General features: G+C 47.3%; 1 protein-coding gene across 1 annotated transcript; it reads left to right on the top strand.

Moving 5' to 3' along the window:
- The first annotated feature begins 1,601 nt into the window (after positions 1–1,601).
- Positions 1,602–21,472, top strand: LOC146056230 (tyrosinase-like). The gene is made up of 3 exons (XM_083168363.1): positions 1,602–1,768; positions 5,602–5,725; positions 20,906–21,472. The coding sequence occupies exons 1-3, from the start codon at positions 1,757–1,759 to the stop codon at positions 21,121–21,123; spliced, it is 354 nt and encodes a 117-aa protein (XP_083024489.1). The 5' UTR covers positions 1,602–1,756; the 3' UTR covers positions 21,124–21,472.
- The last annotated feature ends 3,377 nt before the right edge of the window (positions 21,473–24,849 follow it).

The following is a 24,849-nucleotide window of genomic DNA, read 5'->3' as shown; positions in this document are numbered from 1 at the left end:
TATATTAACACCTTCAATTCCACTCAAGTTTAAGTCCCGCTATAGTCACCCTCCCACACGTATGCCAATGTAATAATAGATAAGGGTAAGTTCAGGAAGAACCCGATTGGTCGATGGGAGCCAGTCCAAAATGCCAAAAACATCTCATCCAAAGTGTGTAATTGTGTACATAATATATATATATATATATATATATATATATATATATATATATATATATATATATATAAAATTGTGAAATACCTGCATTACTCTTGCTCTTGCACTTTAGATAGATCACTAATAAAACAACCTGCAATATGACACACGTACCTATTAATATATGGGGAAATATCAGGAAGGAGGGCCACAAGCACCCGGGATTAGGGGAGTACTCACCGCCACTGCATCACAAGTCCCTCTGGATTCGCTACACAGCACGCCCGGGATGCTGCGCTCCGCAGTTGCGGTGTAATGGCTGTGGCTGCTCCCAGAGGATCTCTGTCTTGTTGTTGTGTCCTGTGTCATCGGCTCCTGCAGCAGGAGGTGCTGGGTCGTCCATGGCTCCGCCTGTCGTGCTGTTCTGGGTAGGCCTCTGCTTCCACCCCCGGCTCCTATCAGGCTGGGGATCTTCCTCTGTCCTCTCCTCTGCTGGGCTGTCTCCTGTCCTCTGCGTGGCTCTTGTCCTTGATGTTGCCTAGTGTTCAAAACACACTTTCGGACAGGCAACTCTAAGGGCAGCTCCGCACCACTGAGGGGGCTTCTACAGGTCTCCAGCTAGGAGTCCTTTGCATGTCCTTCCTAGAGAGCGGGTGTCCTCCGCGGTGCCTGCAGTCCTTGGTCTCCACTTGCTGCGTCCTCTATCTTCTTCGGAGCAACCCCGGGAGAATCCTCCGGCTGGGTGTGCTCCCAGGTAATTTACCCCCTCAGCACCTTCTTCCTCGAGGTTCTAGTCTTCACCCTCTCGGCTCCCCCACGGGCAGGCACTATGTAGGACACCTCGGCAGCACACATCATTCTGTTCTCTCCGGGTTTGGGGCTCCTCCTGTGGTTGGCAGCTAGTGGGGGCAGCGCGGTTCCCTTCCCTCTGGCAGGTGGCAGCAGTAGGGGACTTGGAGGAGCCTGGCTCTCCTGGCGCCATTCCTGGTCACACAGCTGCGCAGCCTCCGCTCCTTACAGGTCAGCAGCTCACAGCACGGCATAGGCCCTTGTCCTCTCCAGGGATCACCCTTCCCGGTGCCGGCTCTCTCTGCTGTGGGTTATGCATCGCTGCAGGACCGCCTCTGCTCCCCCTGCCCTACTCTCTAGTCTATATAGTCCCCCTCAGGCATACCTTGCAGCCAACGACTCCTCTATTTCCCGCTGCAACCGCCTGCGCAGGGGGATTCAGTATTGAATCCCGGCGGTCGGGATCCCGGCGTACAGAATCCCGACGCCGGAATCCCGACAGCCGTAATGCCGACAAGGGGGGTACGTGGATCGCCCCCTCTTGCGGGCTCGCTGCGCTCGCCACGCAGCGGGCCCGCTGCCTCGCTACGCTCGGCACACTAATTTATTCTCCCTCCAGGGGTGTCGTGGACACCATAGGAGGGAGAATGTGTCGGCATTTCGGCGGTCGGGATTCCGGCGTCGGGATTCTAAACGCCGGGATCCCGACCGCCGGGATATTAACTGCATCCCGCGCAGGGTCCCACAGGCCTACATCCCACAAGAGTTGTGTACAGAAGACAGAGTGCGTGACACCTCGTGGGATGGGACAGACTGGCCAGAGGAGGGCATGTATGACCGGGTAAGTGGCTGTCTGTCCATAGGGAAGCAGTATGAAATCCCAACGCCGGAATCCCGACCGCCGAAATCCCGACAAGGGGGGGACGTGGATCGCCCCCCCTTGCGGGCTCGCTGCGCTCGCCACGCAGCGGGCCCGGTGCCTCGCTACGCTCGGCACGCTAATTTATTCTCCCTCCAGGGGTGTCGTGGACACCCACAGAGAAAGAAAGTGTTGGGATTTCGGCGGTCGGGATTCCGAACGCTGGGATCCCGACCGCCGGGATTTTAAATGCATCCCGTCCGTAGAACACAATAGAGCTCAGCACAAAAACCTACTTTTTATGACTGTCTATTTATCAGGACGGTGAAGTCAGACCGTGCCTAGTGCTTTGCAGCTAATCACTGGGTGCGCAGGTATACTAGCACGCACTCCACCGTAGAACACAATAAGCAACGAAGATAAAAGATAAGGATATTAAAATCCACAACCCTTCTAAACCTCCTTTAAATGAGGCTGCCTGTGGAAGTGACCAATCAGTGATCAGTGTTGGTCAGGGTAACAAAATCAGGATTAGCTGTTAGCTAATTGTATCCCTTCTTATGTAACTTGTCTCTAATGCCGCTTTCAAATCGCAAATCCAGGGTCGCACCGGGACTTTTAACTGGTTCAGTCCCAGTGCGACCCTGCATGTGCATGTTCACACTGCAACAGTGTCAGCGCGTCATCGGAGAGCTGGCGCTGCTCCAAGCTCTGTCTCCTCCATAATGTGAACGGGAAAAGGGTCGCTCGACCCGTTTAACCCATTCATACTGCACAGCAACACGAAATGGTAAGAACCCTTCTTTTTTACCAGTTCGTATTGCCGTGTTGCAACCCGATTGCGGGACCCGGAAACCCCTTTCATATCACCCTAATTACCGGGTCGAACCGGCAAGAAAGCGGCTTGTACCCGGTAATTAGGTGCGATGTGAAAGGGGTATTATAAACATGAACCTTCTCTTTGCTGCTTATTTTTTATCTCCTCCACTCTTACTGCACCCGACAATGCGCCTTATGTGCAGTGTAACTTATAACGTCTACCCTTTCCCACCAAAGTCCCGGGTCAGATCTGGAACTTACCTTGTTCACACGGTGGGCTGACCCGAGATAAGATGCCATCTCCAAGTCACAGGAAACTAGTGATCTCCCCTAAATGCCAGGCTGGAGACCTACAGTGGGGAAAGGGCTGTCTGCAGACACAAGTTGTCACTGGGGATAGAACGCAAAATCTTTCTCAATTGGGAAGAACCCTGCTGCACTGCAGGTGGGGCAGATGTAACATGCAAAGAGAGATACATTTGGGTGGGGTGTGTTCAAACTGAATTCTAATGTGCAGTGTAAATATAAAGCATCCAATATGTACCCTGCACAGAAACAAATAACTCACCCAAATCTCTCTCTCTGCACATGTTACATCTGCCCCACCTGCAGCGCAGCATGGTGTTACCCAGGTCTCTCTGCACATGTTACATCTGCCCCACCTGCAGCGCAGCATGGTGTTACCCAGGTCTCTCTGCACATGTTACATCTGCCCCACCTGCAGCGCAGCATGGTGTTACCCAGGTCTCTCTGCACATGTTACATCTGCCCCACCTGCAGCGCAGCATGGTGTTACCCAGGTCTCTCTGCACATGTTACATCTGCCCCACCTGCAGCGCAGCATGGTGTAACCCAGGTCTCTCTGCACATGTTACATCTGCCCCACCTGCAGCGCAGCATGGTGTTACCCAGGTCTCTCTGCACATGTTACATCTGCCCCACCTGCAGCGCAGCAGGGTTTTACCCTTTTGAGAAAGATTTTGCTTTTGTGATCAACCCTGAATCCGGCCCTAAGTATCCAGGGAGCTTGGGGTACTTAAGATAAGGGGAGACCCACTAAGGATAAAAACACACACACCATACACACAGCATATATACATACACACAGCATATATACATACACACACAGCATATATACATACACACAACACACATACACAGCATATATACATACACATACACACAGCATATATACATACACACACAGCATATATACATACACACAGCATATATACATACACACAGCATATATACATACACACAACACACATACACAGCATATATACATACACACAACACACATACACACAGCATATATATATATACACACACACAGCATATATACATACACACACAGCATATATACATACACACACAGCATATATACATACACACAGCATATATACATACACACAACACACATACACAGCATATATACATACACACACAGCATATATACATACACACAACACACATACACAGCATATATACATATACACACACATCATATATACATACACATACACACAGCATATATACATACACACAACACACATACACAGCATATATACATACACACACAACATATATACATACACACAACACACATACACAGCATATATACATACACACACAGCATATATACATACACACACACCATACACACAGCATATATACATACACACAGCATATATACATACACACACACAACATATATACATACGCACACAACACACACAGCATATATACATACACACAACACACATACACAGCATATATACATACACACACAGCATATATACATACACACAGCACACATACACAGCATATATACATACACACATACACACATACACAGCTTATATACATACACACACAGCATATATACATACAAACAGCATATATACATACACACACAGCATATATACATACACATACAGCATATATACATACACACACAGCATATATACATACACACACAGCATATATACATACACACAGCATATATACATACACACACAGCATATATACATACACACACACACAGCATATATACATACACACACAGCATATATACATACACACAGCATATATACATACACACACAGCATATATACATACACACACAGCATATATACATACACACACAGCATATATACATACACACACATATACACACACACATCATATATACATACACACACAGCATATATACATACACACAACACACATACACAGCACGCATACAGTAAGGAGCAGATGTGCCTCTTATCGTGGCCCCTGTGCATAGATGGGGACAAGCCTGACTCTGTCTCTTAAAACATATTTGGTGCATCGCTTGCCGGCAGGCACAGGGGGGGTGGGGGGGGGGGGGGTAATGTATCTCCCTAGGGTAAAACTGGAGTGGTCAGGACCATAAAGGGGGCTGTAATCTCTCCCTCCCAGTAATAGCTATTCACACAAAACGTTAGGTAAAAAATGGCAGAGATCCAATGACCATTATCAGTGCTTTCTGGCTACAACCCTGCAAGCTGTGCAGGTTGTGTTTTCTGGTCACTGGACCTGGGTTACACTGGGATACTAGCATACCTCCCAACTTCTTGGCTGCTGGAATAGGGGGCGGGGCCTATGCAAATGACCCCATTTTCAGCCGCGAATAGACGCTGTGCGCATGCGCACAGTGTCTATTCAATCAGCTTGGGGGGGCTCCCAACTGCCACCCTCCACAGTGGGACAATGCAAGCCGCGGATGGGACAGCGGGACAGGACCCGAAAATCGTGACTGTCCCGCTGAAATCGGGACACTTGGGAGGTATGTACTAGAGTGGATGTCACCTACTGTATATCTCCCTAGTGTTTCCTCCTGTGTGTTGTTCAGCCCCTGCATGTCTTAGCTAAGCCAACAAGCCACTGTTGGTTGCAGGCCCATAGATCCCCTCAACCACCACTGGGCCCAGTGTTGTTTTAGAATATAATTCTTCATCTTGGATCTGCAGGTTCTGGTAGATGCTCCGTGTACCACAGACCGGCATTCCCTTCTAGAGGAGGAGAACAACATCTTCCATCGTATGAGGACAAAGCAGCGTCATAGGTGCCACTGCTGCAGACTATGCTCCTGGTGTAAGTCACTGATACCCAGGTCTCTGTATTATGCCAGGAATTTTAGAACTACAGTATTCAATGATTTTCTTTGGAACGGATCTGGGTAATAATATAATTACAGGTTGAGTATCCCTTATCCAAATATCCGTTCTCCAAATTATTCCATAAACCATAATCTCCAGAAGTAATTTTTTTGTGTGTGTGTGTGGGGCTAAAAACCTACTGGGGACATCTGTACCAGCACTACTGAGGACATGATATGTTACTGGCACTACTGGGGACATGATATGTAACTGGCCCTACTGGGGACATGATATGTAACTGGCACTACTGGGGACATGATAATGTAACTGTCTCTACTGGTGACAGCTGTACCATCACTACTGGGGACACGATACGTAACTGGCACTACTGGGGACATGATACGTAACTGGCACTTCTGGGGACATGATATGTAACTGGCACTACTGGGGACATGATATGTAACTGGCACTACTGGGGACATGATATGTAACTGGCACTACTGGGGACATGATATGTAACTGGCACTACTGAGGACATGATATGTAACTGGCACTACTAGGGACATCTGTAGCAGCACTACTGGAGACATCTGTAACTGGCACTACTGGGGACATGATATGTAACTGGCACTACTGGGGACATGATCTATAACTGGCACTACTGAGGACATGATATGTAACTGGCACTACTGGGGACATGATATGTAACTGCTACTACTGGGGACATGATATGTAACTGGCGCTACTGGGGACATGTGTAACTGGCACTACTGGGGATATGATATGTAACTGGCACTACTAGGGCTATGATATGTAACTGGCACTACTGGGGCATAATATGTAACTGGCACTACTAGGGCTATGATATGTAACTGGCACTACTGGGGCATAATATGTAACTGGCGCTACTGGGGACATGATATGTAACTGGCGCTACTAGGGACATCTGTAACTGGCACTACTAGGGATATGATATGTAACTGGCACTACTAGGGATATGATCTGTAACTGGCACTACTGGGGACATTATATGTAACTGGCGCTACTGGGGACATGATATGTAACTGGCGCTACTGGGGACATGATATGTAACTGGCGCTACTGGGGACATGATATGTAACTGGCACTACTGGGGACATGATATGTAACTGGCACTACTGGGGACATGATATGTAACTGGGCCTACTGGGGACATGATATGTAACTGGTACTACTGGGGACTTGATATGTAACTGGCGCTACTGGGGACATATGAAACTGGCACTACTAGGGACATGATATGTAATTGGCACTACTGGGACATAATATGTAACTGGCGCTACTGGGGACATGATATGTAACTGGCACTACTGGGGACATGATATGTAACTGGCACTACTGGGGACATGATATGTAACTGGCACTACTGGGGACATCTGTAACTGGCAGTACTAGGGATATGATATGTAACTGGCGCTACTGCGACATGATCTGTAACTGGCACTACTGGGGACATTATATGTAACTGGCACTACTGGGGACATGATATGTAACTGGGCCTACTGGGGACATGATATGTAACTGGGACTACTGGGACATAATATGTAACTGGCGCTACTGGGGACATGATATGTAACTGGCACTACTGGGGACATGATATGTAACTGGCACTACTGGGGACATGATATGTAACTGGCACTACTGGGGACATCTGTAACTGGCAGTACTAGGGATATGATATGTAACTGGCGCTACTGCGACATGATCTGTAACTGGCACTACTGGGGACATTATATGTAACTGGCACTACTGGGGACATGATATGTAACTGGGCCTACTGGGGACATGATATGTAACTGGCGCTACTGGGGACATGATCTGTAACTGGTGCTACTGGAACATGATCTGTAACTGGTGCTACTGGAACATGATCTGTAACTGGCGCTACTGGGGACATGATATGTAACTGGCACTACTGGGGACATGATATGTAACTGGGCCTTCTGGTGACATGATATGTAACTGGCGCTACTGGGGACATGATATGTAACTGGCACTACTGGGGACATGATATGTAACTGGCACTAAATATGTGCATGAAAATGATTGCTTGGCATTCAAAGTCAGTACCTGAGATAGTACACAGACTTTGTTATATGTTTATAACCTTGTTTCATGCACAGATATATTATTTGTGTGTATCACACGTGTTTGATGTGCATATACAACATAAATGCAAGATATCTCATTAACCCCTTACCGCCGCAGCCTGTTTTTGCCTTCCTGACAGAGCCCTTTTTTTTTCAAATCTGACATGTATCACTTTATGTGGGGATAACTTTTTATTGCTTTTACTTATCCCAGTGATTTTGAGATTGTTTTCTCGTGACAAATTGTACTTTAAGTTAGTGGTAAATTTTGGTCGATACAGTCTGTGTTTTTTTGTGAAAAATACCAAAATGTCGTAAAAAAATTGAAAATTTTGCAATTTTCAAAATGTAAAATTTTCTGCTTGTGAGACAAATAATCATACCACTCAAAATAGTTAATAACTAACAAAGACCATGGGCGAAATGTAATAGGGTGCGATTTTTGGACGAGTTCCAAACTCGCCAGAAATCGCACCTTTAAAAATCGCGTTTTTTGCCGCGAATTCGCATATGTAATGAGATGCGAATTAGCGGCAAAAAATGTGATTTGCCGCGATTTGCCGCGATTTTTAGTCATGAAAATGTGCGCATTTTCAGTCATGAAAATGTGCGCATTTTCATAAATGCGATTTTGTTCCAAAAAAAAAAAGTAAAAAAAAAAACGGCGTGGGGTCCCCCCTCCTAAGCATAACCAGCCCCGGGCTCATTGAGCCGGACCTGGTTCCAAAAATACGGGGGGACAAAAAGCATAGGAGGTCCCCCGTATTTCTGAAACCAGCCCCGGACTCTTGGACCGGTCCTGGTTCCAAAAATACGGGGGACAAAAAATCTGGGGGTCCCCCATATTTTGAAACCAGCACCGGGCTCCAACAGCCCGCGGTGTCATGCCACAGCCGGGGGACACTTTTTATACAAGGTCCCCCGGCCAAAACATGAGCACCGTGGCTGGTCAGCCTTGGACGGGGTACCTGGAGGAGTGGGGACCCCCCCAATAAAGGGGTCCCCCCCCCAGGCACATACTTTTTGTACTGTGCGATGAGGTGCCGCGGGAGCGCGCACCCCATCACATAGCATCGCACCGCCGGGATCGGTGCGTGTATGGGCACCATTAGTGTAGCTGTACAGATCCTCATAGCCCACAGTACTGCCCCAACCTACCATATACTTTAATTACACATTACATTCCCACAGCTATTTACCACATGGATACGGGTCAGACCAGTACAGTAGTACAACGGGAAACACTCACATTAGTGGGAAATAACACATCAGACACTGATCGGCTTGTCAGGCTTTTTATTGTTGACAACAACAGATTCATATAGAGGCCGCTCAGCGACCAAATGACTCCATAGACAGTGACAGCAAAATGATGTTTCAGACTTGCTGGATATGGAGAGAGGGAGTTGTGAAGACAGAGATTGGGGGTAGGGGGATTACCCGTCAACGGGACAGGTTGGGTAGGGGGATGAGCCGTCAACAGGACAGGCTTTAACAATGTTGCACAAACTTTAATGATTAAGTTTGATGCAATTAACTGACACAAGTCAAATCAACTGTAAACTTTTTTTAAACAAGTTCCCAGGTTACGGGATAGCTGATGTTAAGGGCTCAGTGAGTCCGATGTCCAGGTTATATAATCACGCTGGGCATATCGTCTTCCTCCTCCTCCCCCTCCTGCCATAGGAAGCTGACATCCACCTGCTTCTTGTAGATCATCCTATAAAAACAAACGTTGATCAGTGACTGTTCTTGTAAAGACACAAACGTTTGCCATGTACAAGTCATCTCATTATTCCCGGGCCTGCTGCTATCTGGCGCCTGCACCATGTTACTGGCCCTTACTGACTACATTTATCTGTGTGATTCCTCTTTGGACCAATAAGAGCGCTGATGCTGTGGGTGTGACATGACAAGGACGGCCCCCTACAGGAAGCCCAGTGTACAGTGATGTGAGATCCCTCTAATGGGGCCACACACCGAGCGATTGTGGCCTATTTTCTAAGTGATCTGACTAGATTGCCTAGAAATGAAGCACGCATCACTGTGTGTGTGGGGCCCATGGCGATGCGTGGCCCCATATGTCGCTATCACCGGGAGATGCAGATACTGCACGCAGTATAAATCTGGTCATCTCCTGCGTTCTCTCTATTGAGAACATGGGCAGTGACAGATCACTGAGGTCTGCTTAGAGTGAGAGATCTGTGCTTAGTGATCTGTGCTGAGAGATCTAACCTCACTACGTGTGTGTGTAGGCCCCATCATTTACATGGCTTCATTTCTCCTATTACATTGTTACACTCCCTTAGTATAATGCAGGGTTGCCTACCCTCCTGGAATGGCCGGGAGAGGGGAAACCCTCCCGGGGAGCTGTCTGACTCCCCCCCCCCCTTTGGCGGAGAGGGCAGCCAGCAAGTAGACAAGTATGGTATAATGATATATACATGTCATACTAGTAGGATACCGGCCCATCAGCGCTGTGTGAGAGAACTTGTGTAGCGGCCCCGGCTGCAGCAGATATGGAGATACCATATATACATCACAGCATGTGTGTAAGACGGGAGACCTGAAATCTACCCCAGCGACCAGAGCAGGGAGGACGCGCGGATTGTGCCGGCAACCTACCCTGGAGAGGAGTCTCTGCTGCTCACTTCTTCCATGCTCCCAGAAGAGGCAGTGCTGCTATCAGTGGCTGTTTCCGAACAGTAACAGCTGTTATCGGATAGGTCCTCGCGCTCAGAACAGTCACTGCTGTTATCGGATAGGTCCTCGCGCTCAGGACAGTCACTGCTGGTATCCGCCAGGTCCTCGCGCTCAGGACAGTCACTGCTGGTATCCGCCAGGTCCTCGCGCTCAGGACAGTCACTGCTGGTATCAGAGCGCTCAGTAGATGTAGTATCATCTGAAAATGAGAGACAGAATCCAATTGGTTGCTATGGGCAACATCACCTCTTTTCATTGTAGTATTAGTACCCAGTACTGTCTATGGGCTCTATGTAATAGGGTGTGAGTTCTGTGCGGAGGCGCAATCTCCTCTGTAGTGCGTCCGAACAAAGCAACACTAGAATTAGTAATGTGATCAGTAACAAGCAGCCCATACATGACACCAGGGGGAAACTTACCATCAATCGGGAAGTAGGAGGCCACCACTTCATGAATAGCTGCTGCCACCGCTGCTGCCACATAAGCCTCTCGCGCCACTTTAGCGTCCAACTTAGCAGAAGGTTCATCACACACAATGGCGCAAGGCACGGGGTGCTGCACGCTGGTGGGGTGCTGCACGCAGGTGGGGATCTGCACACTGGTGGGGTGCTGCACGCTGGTGTGGGGCTGCACATTGGCTGGGTACATGGTCATTCCCTTCAGCCTCGCAGACTTGCCAGGCTGTAAGGAGCAGAGGAAGAGACATCATGAGCTGTGACTACAGAACTCTCCGCAGTACAAGCACTTTCTACCATGGAAGCAATAGAACAGATCAGGGAAGTGGAACCAGCTGTAACTTCACCATTGTGATTTATAATTTATTGGTACAGGTTGAGTATCCCGTATCCGGATATCAGTTATCCGAATTATTTCAAAACCGTGGTTTTTTTTTTGGGAATAGTTCAAATACCCACCCCCCACCACCACCCCCCCCCCCCCCCCCCCCCCCCCGGGAACTCGCGCAATGCACTCCTGGGACTGCTGGAGACGCCGGAGATGATGCTGAAGGCCTGCCATGTACGCCGGAGGACTCCATGGACGCCGACGGACCATCGGAGACCCACCAGGGGACAGGTAAGTATGTTAAAAAAAAAAATAATATTCCAAAAACCTTAAAAATCCCTTATTCGGATTGCTTGTGGTCCCGATCATTTCGGATAAGGGATACTCAACCTGTATAACTATTAGTACCGGCGTCAGCAGTTATAATAAGTTTATAGCAATGTATAATGACTGGGAGAAGGTCCGCTCAGCTTTCTTACTGTATATTCAATAAGTTTTATATAATGTCTGTAATATGTAACCATTGTGAAGCTGCCCATACACGGTCCGTTGTGGACCGGCTCTGTTCTGTACTATGTATGTACAAAAAGTATGTGCTGCACATACTTTTTGTACTAGCTACGCATCGCATGGCATGCAAAAAGGCATGCGATGCGCGCTATTGTAAGTCCCAAACGGATCCGTTAAACAGACCGTGTATGGGCAGCTTTAGTGTTATATTCGCTGGAGAGGGGAAGTGACCATGTCCCTAGGTACCCGGGGGTAGGCACTAGTGCACAAAGGGGGTACCCAATAACTAGAACACCACCCACCCCCTGATTTTCTGTTAAACGTGTGCTTGGGTCGGTAATCAAAGCCCCGCCCCTCACAGCATAACGTCATGAGTAGCGGGTCTGTGGTGAGGGGACCTGTTACTTCTGGCATTATGCCGAGAATGGGCGGAGCCTAATAATGCAGACTGTCTGGACCTGACCATCTTCACCTGCGCTGCAGTAACAGTGAGTGTGTGTGTGTGTGATCTCTTTATCTCCCCTGACCCACTTCAGAATGCACAAAATGCTCTGTTCTTGGACTTCTCTCTTAATTAGGGATGACCATCGGTGTGGTTGCCATCGATGGAGATATTGCATGTAGTCATTGATGGTAGCTATCTACAGTATGTAATTGTGGTTTCACCAACCGATGGTCATCCCCTTTATACGACAGACTGGCTCATGGACCAATCAGTTCCAGGGGCAGGGCACCACAGGTGTTATGTTGCACCATCGATGAAGGCAAACCATCTGATTCTCCCCCATCGATGGCAATAATGTGTTATTCTAAATCAGCCATAAGCCATCAATCACAATGAATCATCGATGGTTGTTGGCCATCCTACTTATATTTTAGGATAACTATCACCTTTCTTAACAAACAACTAGTTCAACCCAGGTGACAACAATCATAATATCAGAGGGAATTCCAGGAACAGAGCATTGTGTCCCTCCTGGAATGGGTCATGTTGGGAGAAACCCCCCTCTCACATGCTGCGTTTCCCCTGGTATGAGGGTCACCAGCAGGGGTGCCAGATCATCACTTTAATAAGTGCACATATGAATTACACAGGTCCCGGGGTCAGAGTTCATACCAACAGTCATTACATCAAATCTGCAGTTAATATTTTTGTAACACAGGTTCTGGGGCTAAACATGACTGTCCATTGGACATAATGACACCTGGGACCTGTGTAATTCATATGTGCGCTTATTACAGGGATGATCTGACAACACTGGTCACCAGGGCGCATGGGCAGTTAGTGGCAGTTAGTGTCAGGCAGGAGGAGAACGGGCAGGAGGCAGCTACTGGCAGGAGAAGGAGCACACTGCACACAGCCAAATATGGGAGAGGGGGTCTCCAGGGGAACCTACATGTATGACAGCAGCAGAAGCGCTTGCAGAACTACAAAGCCCAGCAAGGTGGGGAGATGGACGCTTCAGTACTGATAATGTGAGAGCCTGAGAGGCTAATGATGAAACGTGAGTGTAACTACACAACATGCCCACATTATGTGACACTGCTGCCTGGGAATTGTGCAGGGGAGGGTACAGGACAGATACAAGTAATACACCTCAGGCCCTGGGCTGGGGAGGACCTCGGACTGGAATACATCTGTTTGTGAATGAGTCTGTGCCCATGTTACTGTGATACCCATAAGCACTGCACCCCGCTTGAATCCCCCCCCCCTCCACCCCTTAGAGGTGAAGAGCAGTGTTACCCTTTTTGTTACATGGATGTTCAAAGAAACCTATTTAGGCTACAGAACTGGACAAATCACCCTAAAATCTGCCCAGAAACGCCCAATATTGGATAAGCTCCTCCCTATTGCGGCCTCTGTATCCTCTGTATGTGCAATGTACAACCCATAAATATAACCAGGCACTTACCTTCCTGCTGGGTGCAGGGATGCACATTTTGCTGCAAAGACAGCCCATAATTTCGCAGGTAACTGCTAAAATTCAGAGTAATACAGTAGGAGCAGGAGAGAAAATATCCGCTTCTTCACCTGATGCTGCCAGAAAGTCCTCTGACACAGAGCCTTTGTGATGTCATAGTGATGTCATGGGACAAGATGGCCGCCATTCAGCAAAAATGTAGTAAAAGTCTCCAAATTGTGTTTAGGGATAAGGGGGGCAGAACAGCGCACATCCTAACTGTCCTGAATTAAAGGCCTCAAAGGGGAACGGGGAAATGTACAAATAATCACCTTTTGTCTGCGGATTTACCTCCAAACCTATGGATTTACTATTCAGCGGTTTGGAGAGTAATTGGCGGGTGGATGAAGGGGATATGGAGCAATTTTAATAAAAATTAGTTTCTTATAATGGAGGAAAGTTTTATGTCCTATTGACATATACACAATGTTATTTTGCATGTTGGTAATTTTGATATATTTTGTGGGTAAAAGGTAATTTCCAATTCTTTCTCCAGTGTTAGAAGATACTGAGATATATCCAGTAATACCCACTAACCATAACATAACACTCATCCACTCACCTCTATATACTGATACAACATTGGGATCTGTGCAGCAGTTTTACCATTGGCAAACGCAGCACAGAAGTAGTGATAATACAGTTACTATGAGGGTGATGGAGAAAGGGGGCATAGCGCGAGGCCTAGACCCCGTGACTGCCTCCATGAGCCATGACCCCGCCCCTATGAGCTGTGCCCCATCCACCCACCTTTTTTTTTTGTGCGCAGTTATGTTGTTAAGGAAACGACAAATCTTATTAGTGGGGGCCCAAACTCATGGCCCTCCAGCTGTTGTGGAACTACATGTCCCAGCATGCCCTGCAACCGTTTTAGCAATCCATTATATAAAATCTGTGGCAGAGCATGCTGGGATATGTAGTTCCTCAACAGCTGGAGGGCCATGAGTTTGACGCCACTGTTGTACTTGAGAGATTAATTGCTGCTTTTTATGTCGGGCCCTTTCTGTGTGTGGCCGATCCTGTCGCTGAAATTATTTGTGTATGTCCTGTTTACTATAGTACATGAGGGTGGGTGGGAGCATCCAAGGACATTTCCATCTTGTACCCCCCCCCCCCTTTTTTTTTTCCCTCTTCTATCATGTGCTCTTTGGGGCCTAGTATTCAAAACAACTGCAGTGTCACTCCAGCAGGGGCGAATTAATATTCTATGCAGATGTACACAAGGGGGTCCGTGGGTCAAATGATGCGAATAGTGCCATTTTAGCCCCGCCCCCGCAGTGCAATGCCTGAAAAACAGCATTTCCTGTCGGGGGGGTCGTGGTTAAAATGGAGTGATCACTCTGGCCATGCCCCCAAACAAGTAGCCACTGCTGTGGCCCCTGCCCCCCTGAGCTGGGTAAGTATCTTATCTCTAGAGCCATGTTGTGCGGGGAGAGTAATTTCCAGCTTTTTTTGTGGGGGCCCAAACAAACTACAGACGCTGTGACCTAATCTCACACCTGACTGCATGGTTGGAAATTTTTTTTTTTGGGGGGGGGGGGGTCTCCCTTCCAATGTCGCCGTGCAAGTGACATCATAACGACAACGTCTAGGGAAGAGCGGGTGGAGAATGGGGCAGGCAGCCACAGCAGCAGCCGCAGGAAAGGGAGAGGCAGTAGCTGGGAGCCGCAGCACTGGCCAGCAGAGCACGGTGAGTATGAATGGGGACGATGTCAACGTTATGACCTATCTCTGGGGGCCAGATTCTCTAAGCTTCAAAAGTGATAAATTGCAGAGTGATAATTAGCCAGCCAATCAGCTCCTACCTGACATTTTTCAAACCCAGCCTGCACTGTGACATGTCAGACAGGAGCTGATTGGCTGGCTGTTTATCACTCTGCATTTTATCCCTTTTGAAGCTTAGAGAATCTGGCCATGGGGGAGAGCTCCGCAGAATCTGTGTGGCCAGATAGATTGAGTTTCCCTGCCAGGCTGCCATTGCTATTACTGCTGGAAGGATTTGGGGAGGAAGGAGATCTGGTGCTGATGATGGTGGGAGAGGGGGGTGGGGTCTGTCATCTGAAGGAAGGGTCCTGACTGCCAGCTCCTACTATGACGCAGTGACACGATCTGTAGAGCCAGTTTGTACAGGGAGAAATTAAATGCTCTCTTTGTGGGGGCCCAAACAAACCAATCATTTCAACCACAGTCATGTGGCAGACCCTGGCACTGAAATGATTGGTTTGTTAGTGTGTATGTCCTATTTCCGCAACATAATGGTGGGCGGGAGGGCCCAAGGACAATTCCATTTTACACTTCCTTTTTTTTTTTTGGCATTATGTGCTCTATGGGGCCTAGGTTTCTAAAACTGCCATCCTGTCTGCCACTGCAGTGCCACTCCGAGATGGGCCACTTGTTTGTGCCGCATACTTGTGTCATTTAGCATAGTCATCCAACTACCTCGGTGCAACCTATTGGCCTAAAAACAACATTGTGAGCTGTCAGGTATTCAGAATAGATTGGAAATTAATGTTATTGAGGTTAAGGTACTTGTGTATTTGCAGGGCACCCAATTTGCATACGTACGGCACCGTAGGAATATTTTCCTTAGTTAATTTTTAGTGCACCCCTGCCTGCGCATCGCATGCCATTTGCAGTGCGGTGCGATGCGATTTTTCATTGTATAAGCAGCCATGCGATGAGATGTGATGGTACTTCATTTTAAAAGCACCCATGTGATTTTATTGCGTGCTATTTTACACACCCCCACTATCCACGTCACCCCGAAGCGTGGCGAGCGCACACTGTTACCCGTCCTCCGGACCTTTTCATACCCCCACTATCCACGTTGGCCTGGAGTTGATTTTATAAAGTGTGGCGACCGAAGCGAGCCACCGAGCCCCGCATGGGGACGTGGAATACATGTGAAGTATCTGCGTCCCCTCGCCAGACTTTATAGAATTAACTCCACGCCGACGTGGATATTGGCAGTATGAAAAGGTCCGCCACACTTCGGGTGACGTGGATAGTGGGGGTGTGCAAAATAGCACGCGATAAAATCGCACCCATAGAGGGAGAATAAATTAGCGTGCCAGCTGCATGGCGAGCGCAGCGAGCCCGCAAGGGAGGGCGATCACGGCTTGGATGGGGACCACTGCTTTGAAGTCAGATATCTCCGGTTCCCAAGGGCCGATTTTTACAATTCTTATGCCCCTGGAAAGAGGAGACCCTCAGCTTTCAGCTAAGGGCCCTTAGACTCCTGGGGGGGTTTCTGGGTACTCAGAAACCCCCCCTGCGTGCGCTACTGCTACCTGCAGCAGGTAGGATCGGATTCGGATCCAATTCAGATCCAACCGAACGATTTTGACCAAATCTGCATCCAATCAGTCTGAATTGGATCCAGATTGATGGGATTGTGCCAAAATCGTTTTGGTGTGTACCCAGCATTACACACGCCCTCTAATGTTTGTCCTATCCGGGGCTGACCTTAACATTAGGCCGCTGCCTAGGGTGCCAGGATCCAGGGGACTCGTCTGAATCAGAGTTAAGGGTGTCTCTAACATTCATCCTTGTTGTTCTGAATGCAGGCAGCGGCAGCGACTGTTCAACTTCTAAGACGCCAGCTACTGGAAAGTAGACATTGATGTGTGGGTTGGGGAGGAGTGAGGCAGTATACCAGGGATGGGGAACCTTTAGCCCTCCTGCTGTTGAACTATGCATCCCAGCATGCCCTGCAACAGTTTTAGCATGGCCAAATAGCAAAACTTTTGCAGGGCATGCTGGGATGTGTAGTTCAACAGCCGGAGGGCCAAAGGTCCTCTCTCCCTGCAGTACACTGAACATTGACGCATCTTCCATCGATGTTTCCCATCGATGGCAGTTTATCCTGGAACCATCTATGGCTATAAACCATTCTATCGGCAGCCATCGATGGTTCCCACCATCGTCTACTTGCGCATGCGCAGAGGAAGAATGGGGCGGCCGCTGGGAGGTGCGCGCATGCGTGATAGAACTATACCTGACACGCTGGATAATGTCTCTTCTGCGTATGCGCGCGCCGCGCACGCACCCGGCTCCTGCTCCAACTTGGACTCGGAGAGGGTAGTATAGCCGGGCAGCTGGCCAGCAGGGGGGAAGAAAAAAATCGCCATCGGATGCCATCCATCGATGGCATCAAACTATTCGACCCTCGCCTATCGATGCCGAAAACATCGAACACTAGGTCCCGACCATCGATGTTTTGGGAACATCGATAGTCGATGGCCATCCCTAGCATCCATACTGTATATCATATGGCGTTATCGCTGCAGAGGTCTCTGGAGAAATTGTTACATTTTAAGCTACCGTACAATATAATTTTCAGGGATCTTTTGGTTTCGTTTACACTATTGCATGTATTTAAATGTCAGATCTGTTAAGCGCTTATGGATTCTATAAACACACTTGTCCCAGAATACGATCAATGCAACGTATAGATCAGCTGTTACTGATACGCTCGCAAGATAAACGAGACTCTTTAAACATGGCAGGGAATTGCAGCGTCCCTACAGGGATTGGAGGATCAGGCAATTGTCTTGGGCCACAAATCTTCCAAGATAGGATGGTCAATAGGAGACGAGTCCGCTGTGTTTTCCCAACAAACGAGGCGCTGTGTTAGAATTCAGGCTGCGATCGATACATCAAGACTTAGAGGCTGCATCAGTAATTAATACAGGGATACTGATCTATACAATGTACAATGTATAGCCAGAACCTGGAGCCTCTTGTATGTGTTTTGTTAAATAGTGAAGTTGCGGTAATCTCATGGTGTTGCGTATACCACCTAGGAACATGAGATAGGCATGTGGTAGCTGGGGTTTTATAAGGTGGGGAGAGGGGGGGGGGGGGGCTTAATTTTCTAAATTGCACCATGTATCTTTGTATCTGATGTGATGGATTGAATTGGAGAGCGATAAAGTAGCAGACAATCCGCTCCTGCCATGTTAGGGGCTGTGATATAAAAATGACAGTTTGGTTGGTACGGTTTCGCTCTTCACTTTCTCTTTTGTACACTTGAAATTTGCTAAGATGGGATTTCTATTTTTCACAGGGGATGTTGCTCTGGGCAACCAATTAGAATCTATATGTTTAGCACGGTATAGAAGATAATAGATGGGATCTGATTGGTTGCTCATAGCAACATCTCACGTGAAGTATAACTCCCATCTTAGTAAATTTCCCCCATTACCACTTTGGGGGGGGTATTCAATTTGTGCCGATATTTCCTGATCGGGGAAATCGCATCAGTCGCCTATTCGATGTTGTCGGTAACAACTGCATTGAGACTGTCAGATCCCAACTTTAGTTTTTTTTTTGTTACAATGATCGGTTTTGTCTGCAACGGCTGCCGATTATCAGTCACAGGTGTTTTTCAACAATCGGCAGCCATTTTCACCGATCCATGGACTTTCCGACACTCGGAACATTGGATTCCGTTATCGTCTGATCAGACGAAAACCGCCCGGGACACCGGCTGTCGGGACATTCAGACTGTCGGAATCTATGATTGAAGATCCCCCTCCCCTTTGGCTGTATTACTTAATTAACCAAAATAGTCTTCCATCGCTGGAAAAAAAGGAAAAATATATATATTTTTCCAGTGATGGTGATATTTACGGAGTAATACATTTACCATTGGACACACCAAAATGATTTGCCAAGCTGTATTAGCTGATCTTGGAGAAACTGCCCTATTTTACACCCCTTGTTGTAATATGTAATATCTATATCTATATATCTATATCCTCTAAAGCCCCGTACACACGGGGGAGATATATTGCTAGCAATATATGGCTGAGTAATATATTGCTCAGTTTCTCCTTTTCATCAGCGACCAGAGATGGTCGCTGATGAAAGGGAACCTCTGCTGGCGGTGCCGCAGAGGTAATCAGCTGGTCGCAGCAGCGATTAGAATGGGGCTGAAAACGGGAGCGTGCACCCGGCGATTTATCGTTGGGGCACACTCCCATCACTGGTAATATGGTCGCCTGCGACCATATTCCCAGCGATATCAGCCCCTAACGCCCCCGTGTGTACACAGCTTTACTGGGCAATTTGTATAGTTACTGGGATCTCTGGCAGCCAGACAGCAATTCCTAGGAACAGGGTTAGATTATGATATTTGCCAAACGTCAATGGCAAATGATGGCCATTGTTTTTTTCCATTGATGGCTGAGAGGGATTCGGTATGAAATCCCGAATGGGTCAAAATCCCGACATTTAAAATCCCGACATTTAAAATCCCGACAGGGTCAAAATCCTGACATATATAGAATGTACAGGTGAAACAGTCTACATGACTTTCAGTCGACAGGTGTGAGGTCGACATGGGTTTTTTCAGTTTTTTTTTTTTTACCCGAATGTCGACACCGTCGACATGGACACAGTTGCAAGTGAACCGCAGCCCCTCGCTACGCTCGCCACACAATTTTATTCTCCCACCACTCCCTAGTGGATGGTAGGGCATGAATACCGCATGCCGGCGCATGTCGGTTCAAAAAACAGTGAAAAAACCCATGTCGTCCTCGCACCTATCGACTGAAAGTCATGTACACGGTTTCACCTGTACATTCTAAATGTCGGGATTTTGACTCTGTCGGGATTTTGACCCTGTCCGACACTTGACAAGTCGGGCAAACCAATCAGAAACAAAAAAGTTGGTGGTTGTCGACACCAGGTCCAAAGGGCAGCTTTCACCTCGTCAGCACCTGCAGTTCAAGGAGGTTCTGCCACACCCGTCGTACGTACAAGGAGGCATTACTTTTCAATCGAGCCTCACATTTTTATAGCAACTCTTTTTCTACAGAAGAGAATAGGACTAGCAGCCCCATCAGGTTATTAGTAGGTACTACACCTACATTATAGAAAAATGGGTACTATGCATAGCTTTCCCTCTGAGCCGATGGTCCGGATGCAAAATAAAGTCGGATAGTGACATAGAAGTTTAAACTGTAACTGAGCAATGGACTTACAGTATATTTTTAGAGTAAACGTTGTACACTCTACTAAAATGTCTAAATGTAGAATCTTATACTGTAAACATTTTGACGGTTTTCTCTTTTAACCACTCAGGTTCCATCCAAGACTTCCTGACGCCGTATCTGGAGCAGGCACGACAGATTTGGCAGTGGCTTCTGGGAGCCGCGGTAGTAGGAGGCTTACTTACGGCAGTGATAGCCTTGCTGGCGCGCTTGGTGTGTCGGAGGAGAAGACGGCCACCGGCTGAAGAGACCAGGCCTCTTCTCATGGAAGCCGAAGATTATCACAGCACCTATCAATCCAATATATGATGCGAGAAAGATATTAGTACGCTGCTTTTTTAAATGGGACTTTAATTATATTGTGATACACAATGTGTGTAAAACAAATCCCCCCACAGGCGGTGTCATACTCCAAAAAAGCAGGATCTATTTTTTTTTTTTTTACTGGGTTTTATCCTTCCAATATTTTTGAGAATCAATATTGGTCCTTTTTTATTCCAGGTCGGGTACAGTGTTTTCGTCTTTCAGTGACGATGGGTTAAATATGCCTTAAGTGTGTAATGCATATATATATATTGCTATTGATTGTAAAATATCCAGTAGCTTATACTGAGCCGTGTGGATTGTCGGTAATTGTCTACAATGTGTCCAAACATTAAACCCAGTCTTCTCTTTTTTTTTTAAATTGTAAGGCAGTTGTTGAAAGGTGTGTCCTATTCAATATGTTCTGCGGGGGGGGGGGGAGGGGGACCTTGTGGTTGAGGTACCATGCTATCAGGGTGTAATGTAGCTCTGGCCAATCCGGTCCTTGATAGTGAAAAGTTTTCTAGATCACTCAGATGGTACCCAGGTGTAGTCATTACTGTTTATTTTTCAAATGTGCTGCATTTGGGCTCGGTGCTATAAAGGGTGTGATCTCATAAAGAAGGGGCAATAGTACCACCAATTTCATTACACCATACAGTAGCACAATCTTATTTACATTACACTGCAAATATTGTCGCTGATTTATATTACACCCCACAGTGGTGGCCCTTATTCACCATGGCATTGCTCTAAGGTGTGTGAGGAAAGCAGAAGAGTAATAAGAAAGGGGAAAGGTAACCAGAACAGTGAATTCTGAGGGGAACGAGGGAAAAGATAGTAGGGAGATGGTAAGGTACTGGGCAGAGAGAGTGGGACTTCCAAATGCCGTGCAGATAAAGGGGGAGATTCTCTAAAGCAGAAATGCGGTAAAGACCCTGTTATCTGGGTTTTTACCGCATTTCTGTATGCTCTGTCCCCCTCCGCAGTGGCAGCGCTGTGGAGGGAATCGCTAGCAAAAGCTGGCGATTCCCTGCAGAAGCCTATGGATCCCTCCCAGCATGCCCTGCAGCCGGCGCCGCACTCTGCACATGTGCAGATGGACTCCATTGTCTCAGACCCATAAGTCCAGCGCCGCATCGCAAGGGACAACTCTTAGCGCAAGAGCTGTCCCTTGCATTAATGATCGCATATGTTAGAATGCGGTGTCCGGCGAAGGGGGAAAAACAGTGCTGTAGATGTTAGAACATCCCGCCCAAAGGATTAAGAAGCGAGATTCTGGGCAGAGAAATGGGAAACCAACCTGATTCTGGGCAGAGAGCACGGTGGCAGCAAGATGCCGGACAGAGAGGAGAAGCGGGGCATGAAAAATGGGAAAGCAGACGGATTTTGGAAAGAGAGGAGGGCACAGATGGATTGATAGGGGTGGGGGGGGGGAGACTACAGCTGCTGGACACAGAAAATAGAAAAGAAACCTATTAAAGAAGCTACATAGATAGATATAGCTAGAGAGAGAGAGAGATCTAAAAAAAAAGCTAAAGAGGAGGCAAGGTGCATTCTCGACTGGCCATGTTTTGCGATCCACAGTGTTCCAGGGGTCAGAAAAGCCTGTGACAAGCTCCTCCAATCATCATGTGCTGAGCTCCACAAATCACAGCTCAACAGATGCTGAGATCAGGGGAAGAGGTTCGGCACAGAAGTGAGGGAGGTGCTGGGAGTCGTGCCTCCCCCCACACACACCCATCTACTGTCGGCACCGCTGCCTCTCATGCATTTTGACTGATGCTAAGGTTTGGGTTCCTAATGTAATCACAATCTCCTATTCTCCTACCAATAGGTGTGATGCTACACACTATACGATTTGCGATAACTATTTGCATAATAGTGATATTTTTAATAATATTTTGCATATCGTTCAGTGTGTACCCACTAGATCACCATCGCTAACGGTAACACCTATTGTCAGGACATGCAGTCAGATCTGACGATATCGCCAGTGACTGCATGTTCAGCGGGAATCCCGGTGATGTCACCGAATATCGGTTTGTGACGCATGAACCATGAAAACTTGTGTCAACCATGTCGACCTTAATGTGACCCTATCAGAAGGCAAATGTGTCCGTCTTAGGCACCTTCCAAATATTTTTGATATCAGATTTTAGGATATTGGAGGCTCAACCTTTTTACCTCTACTGCTAAAGGTTTCGTATAATTGACTTAAAACCACATAAATTGCAATGCACTGTTGTCTATACCAGAGGTTCCCAAATGTGGCTCTCAAGGCACCCCAACAATCTAGGTTTTTTAAGTATATCCATGGCTTAGCACAGATGGTTAAAAGAAAATGACTGAGGTACTAATAGTCACCTGTAGCCAAGCATGGATATCTTAAAACCTGGACTGTTGGAGTTCCTTCAGGACTGGGTTTGGTAAACCCCTGGTCTATAGGACTATTAGGACTTTCAGCTGCAGCCTAGACATCTGGGCTGCAATATATGCATTGTGTAATACAGTACGTGGATCATTAATATAGCAACTGGTCATTTCAGCAGTCGCATACAAACGCCTGTAGCGCACTTCCTGCGCTCGACATAGAGCATAATTATCAGTTATTTGATGTTCACTCGTGTTTCAAAATAAATGATATCAGAGAATTGTGCTGGATTTTCCAATTGCCGACTATTCCCACATAACGGAACTGGGACCAGATGCAGTAAGCTTCAAAAAATGATAAAATGGACAGTGATAAACCACCAGCCAGAGGCGTAACTCTGGGAGGCAATGGAGTCATCTGCCGCCGGGCTCCTGCTCCCAAGGGGGCACCTCTCCTCTCCTGCCAGTTTGAATCAGTTCATTGAAAGCCATCCATTTTACTTCTGTGGCTGACTCCCCCTCATAACATCATTTTTGCAAGTGTCAAAACCTGTATTCCTGTATTAGAACCCATGACTTGTCTTACTGGAGACAGACACCTTACTGATTGAGCTATATGGGGGGGCACCAATATTTATCTTGCCTCCGGGCAACTGGGGCGAACTTACGCCACTGCCACCAGCCAATCGGCTCCCACCTGCCTGTCACAGACTGTGTTTGCAAAATGTCAGGCAGGAGCTGATTGGTTGGTGGTTTATCACTCTCCATTTTATCACTTTTGAAGCTTAGAGAATCTGGCCCCTGTTTTCTATACAGAGGGATACTGTATATTATGCTGTGTGAGGAGATTAGTGGAGGATAGATCAGGCGTGCTTAAGTCAAACGTGTCAATTTAGAGAAAACCTATCCCAATATAAATGAGTTTAAAATATTTTTGTTATTTTAATGAATCCAATTTCTTTAAAATAAAAAAGCACCAATTTATGGATAAAAAAAAAACATATACACAGTCTGGATACTTTTAAAGATCAAGTTCACTACGTATCATACGGGGTGGGAAAAACACAGTTCGTACCTCCACTCCCGTAGTCCAGATCACTCTCTCCACCCCATGTGTGCCGTGGTACCGGCTTCCAGTCAGACAGCGAGCAGCTATCACGGCTGCAGCTAAGACAGGCGGCTTGTGCTGGAAACTCAATTACCACTACACACAAGGGGCGGAGAGAGTGATCTGGACTAGGGGAGTGGAGGTATGAACTGTGTTTATCCCACCCCGTATGATACATAGGACGGGATGTATTAATATACATTGCCGCCCTTCGCCGGCTGTCCGCCGCGATGCCAGCGCATATGTACTAA

Source organism: Crinia signifera, unplaced genomic scaffold (genome assembly GCF_055691185.1).
Source record: "Crinia signifera unplaced genomic scaffold, ASM5569118v1 HAP2_SCAFFOLD_76, whole genome shotgun sequence".
Lineage (NCBI taxonomy): Eukaryota > Metazoa > Chordata > Amphibia > Anura > Myobatrachidae > Crinia > Crinia signifera.
The sequence above is the reverse complement of the archived record's forward strand: the minus strand, read 5'-3'. Positions and strand labels throughout refer to the sequence as shown.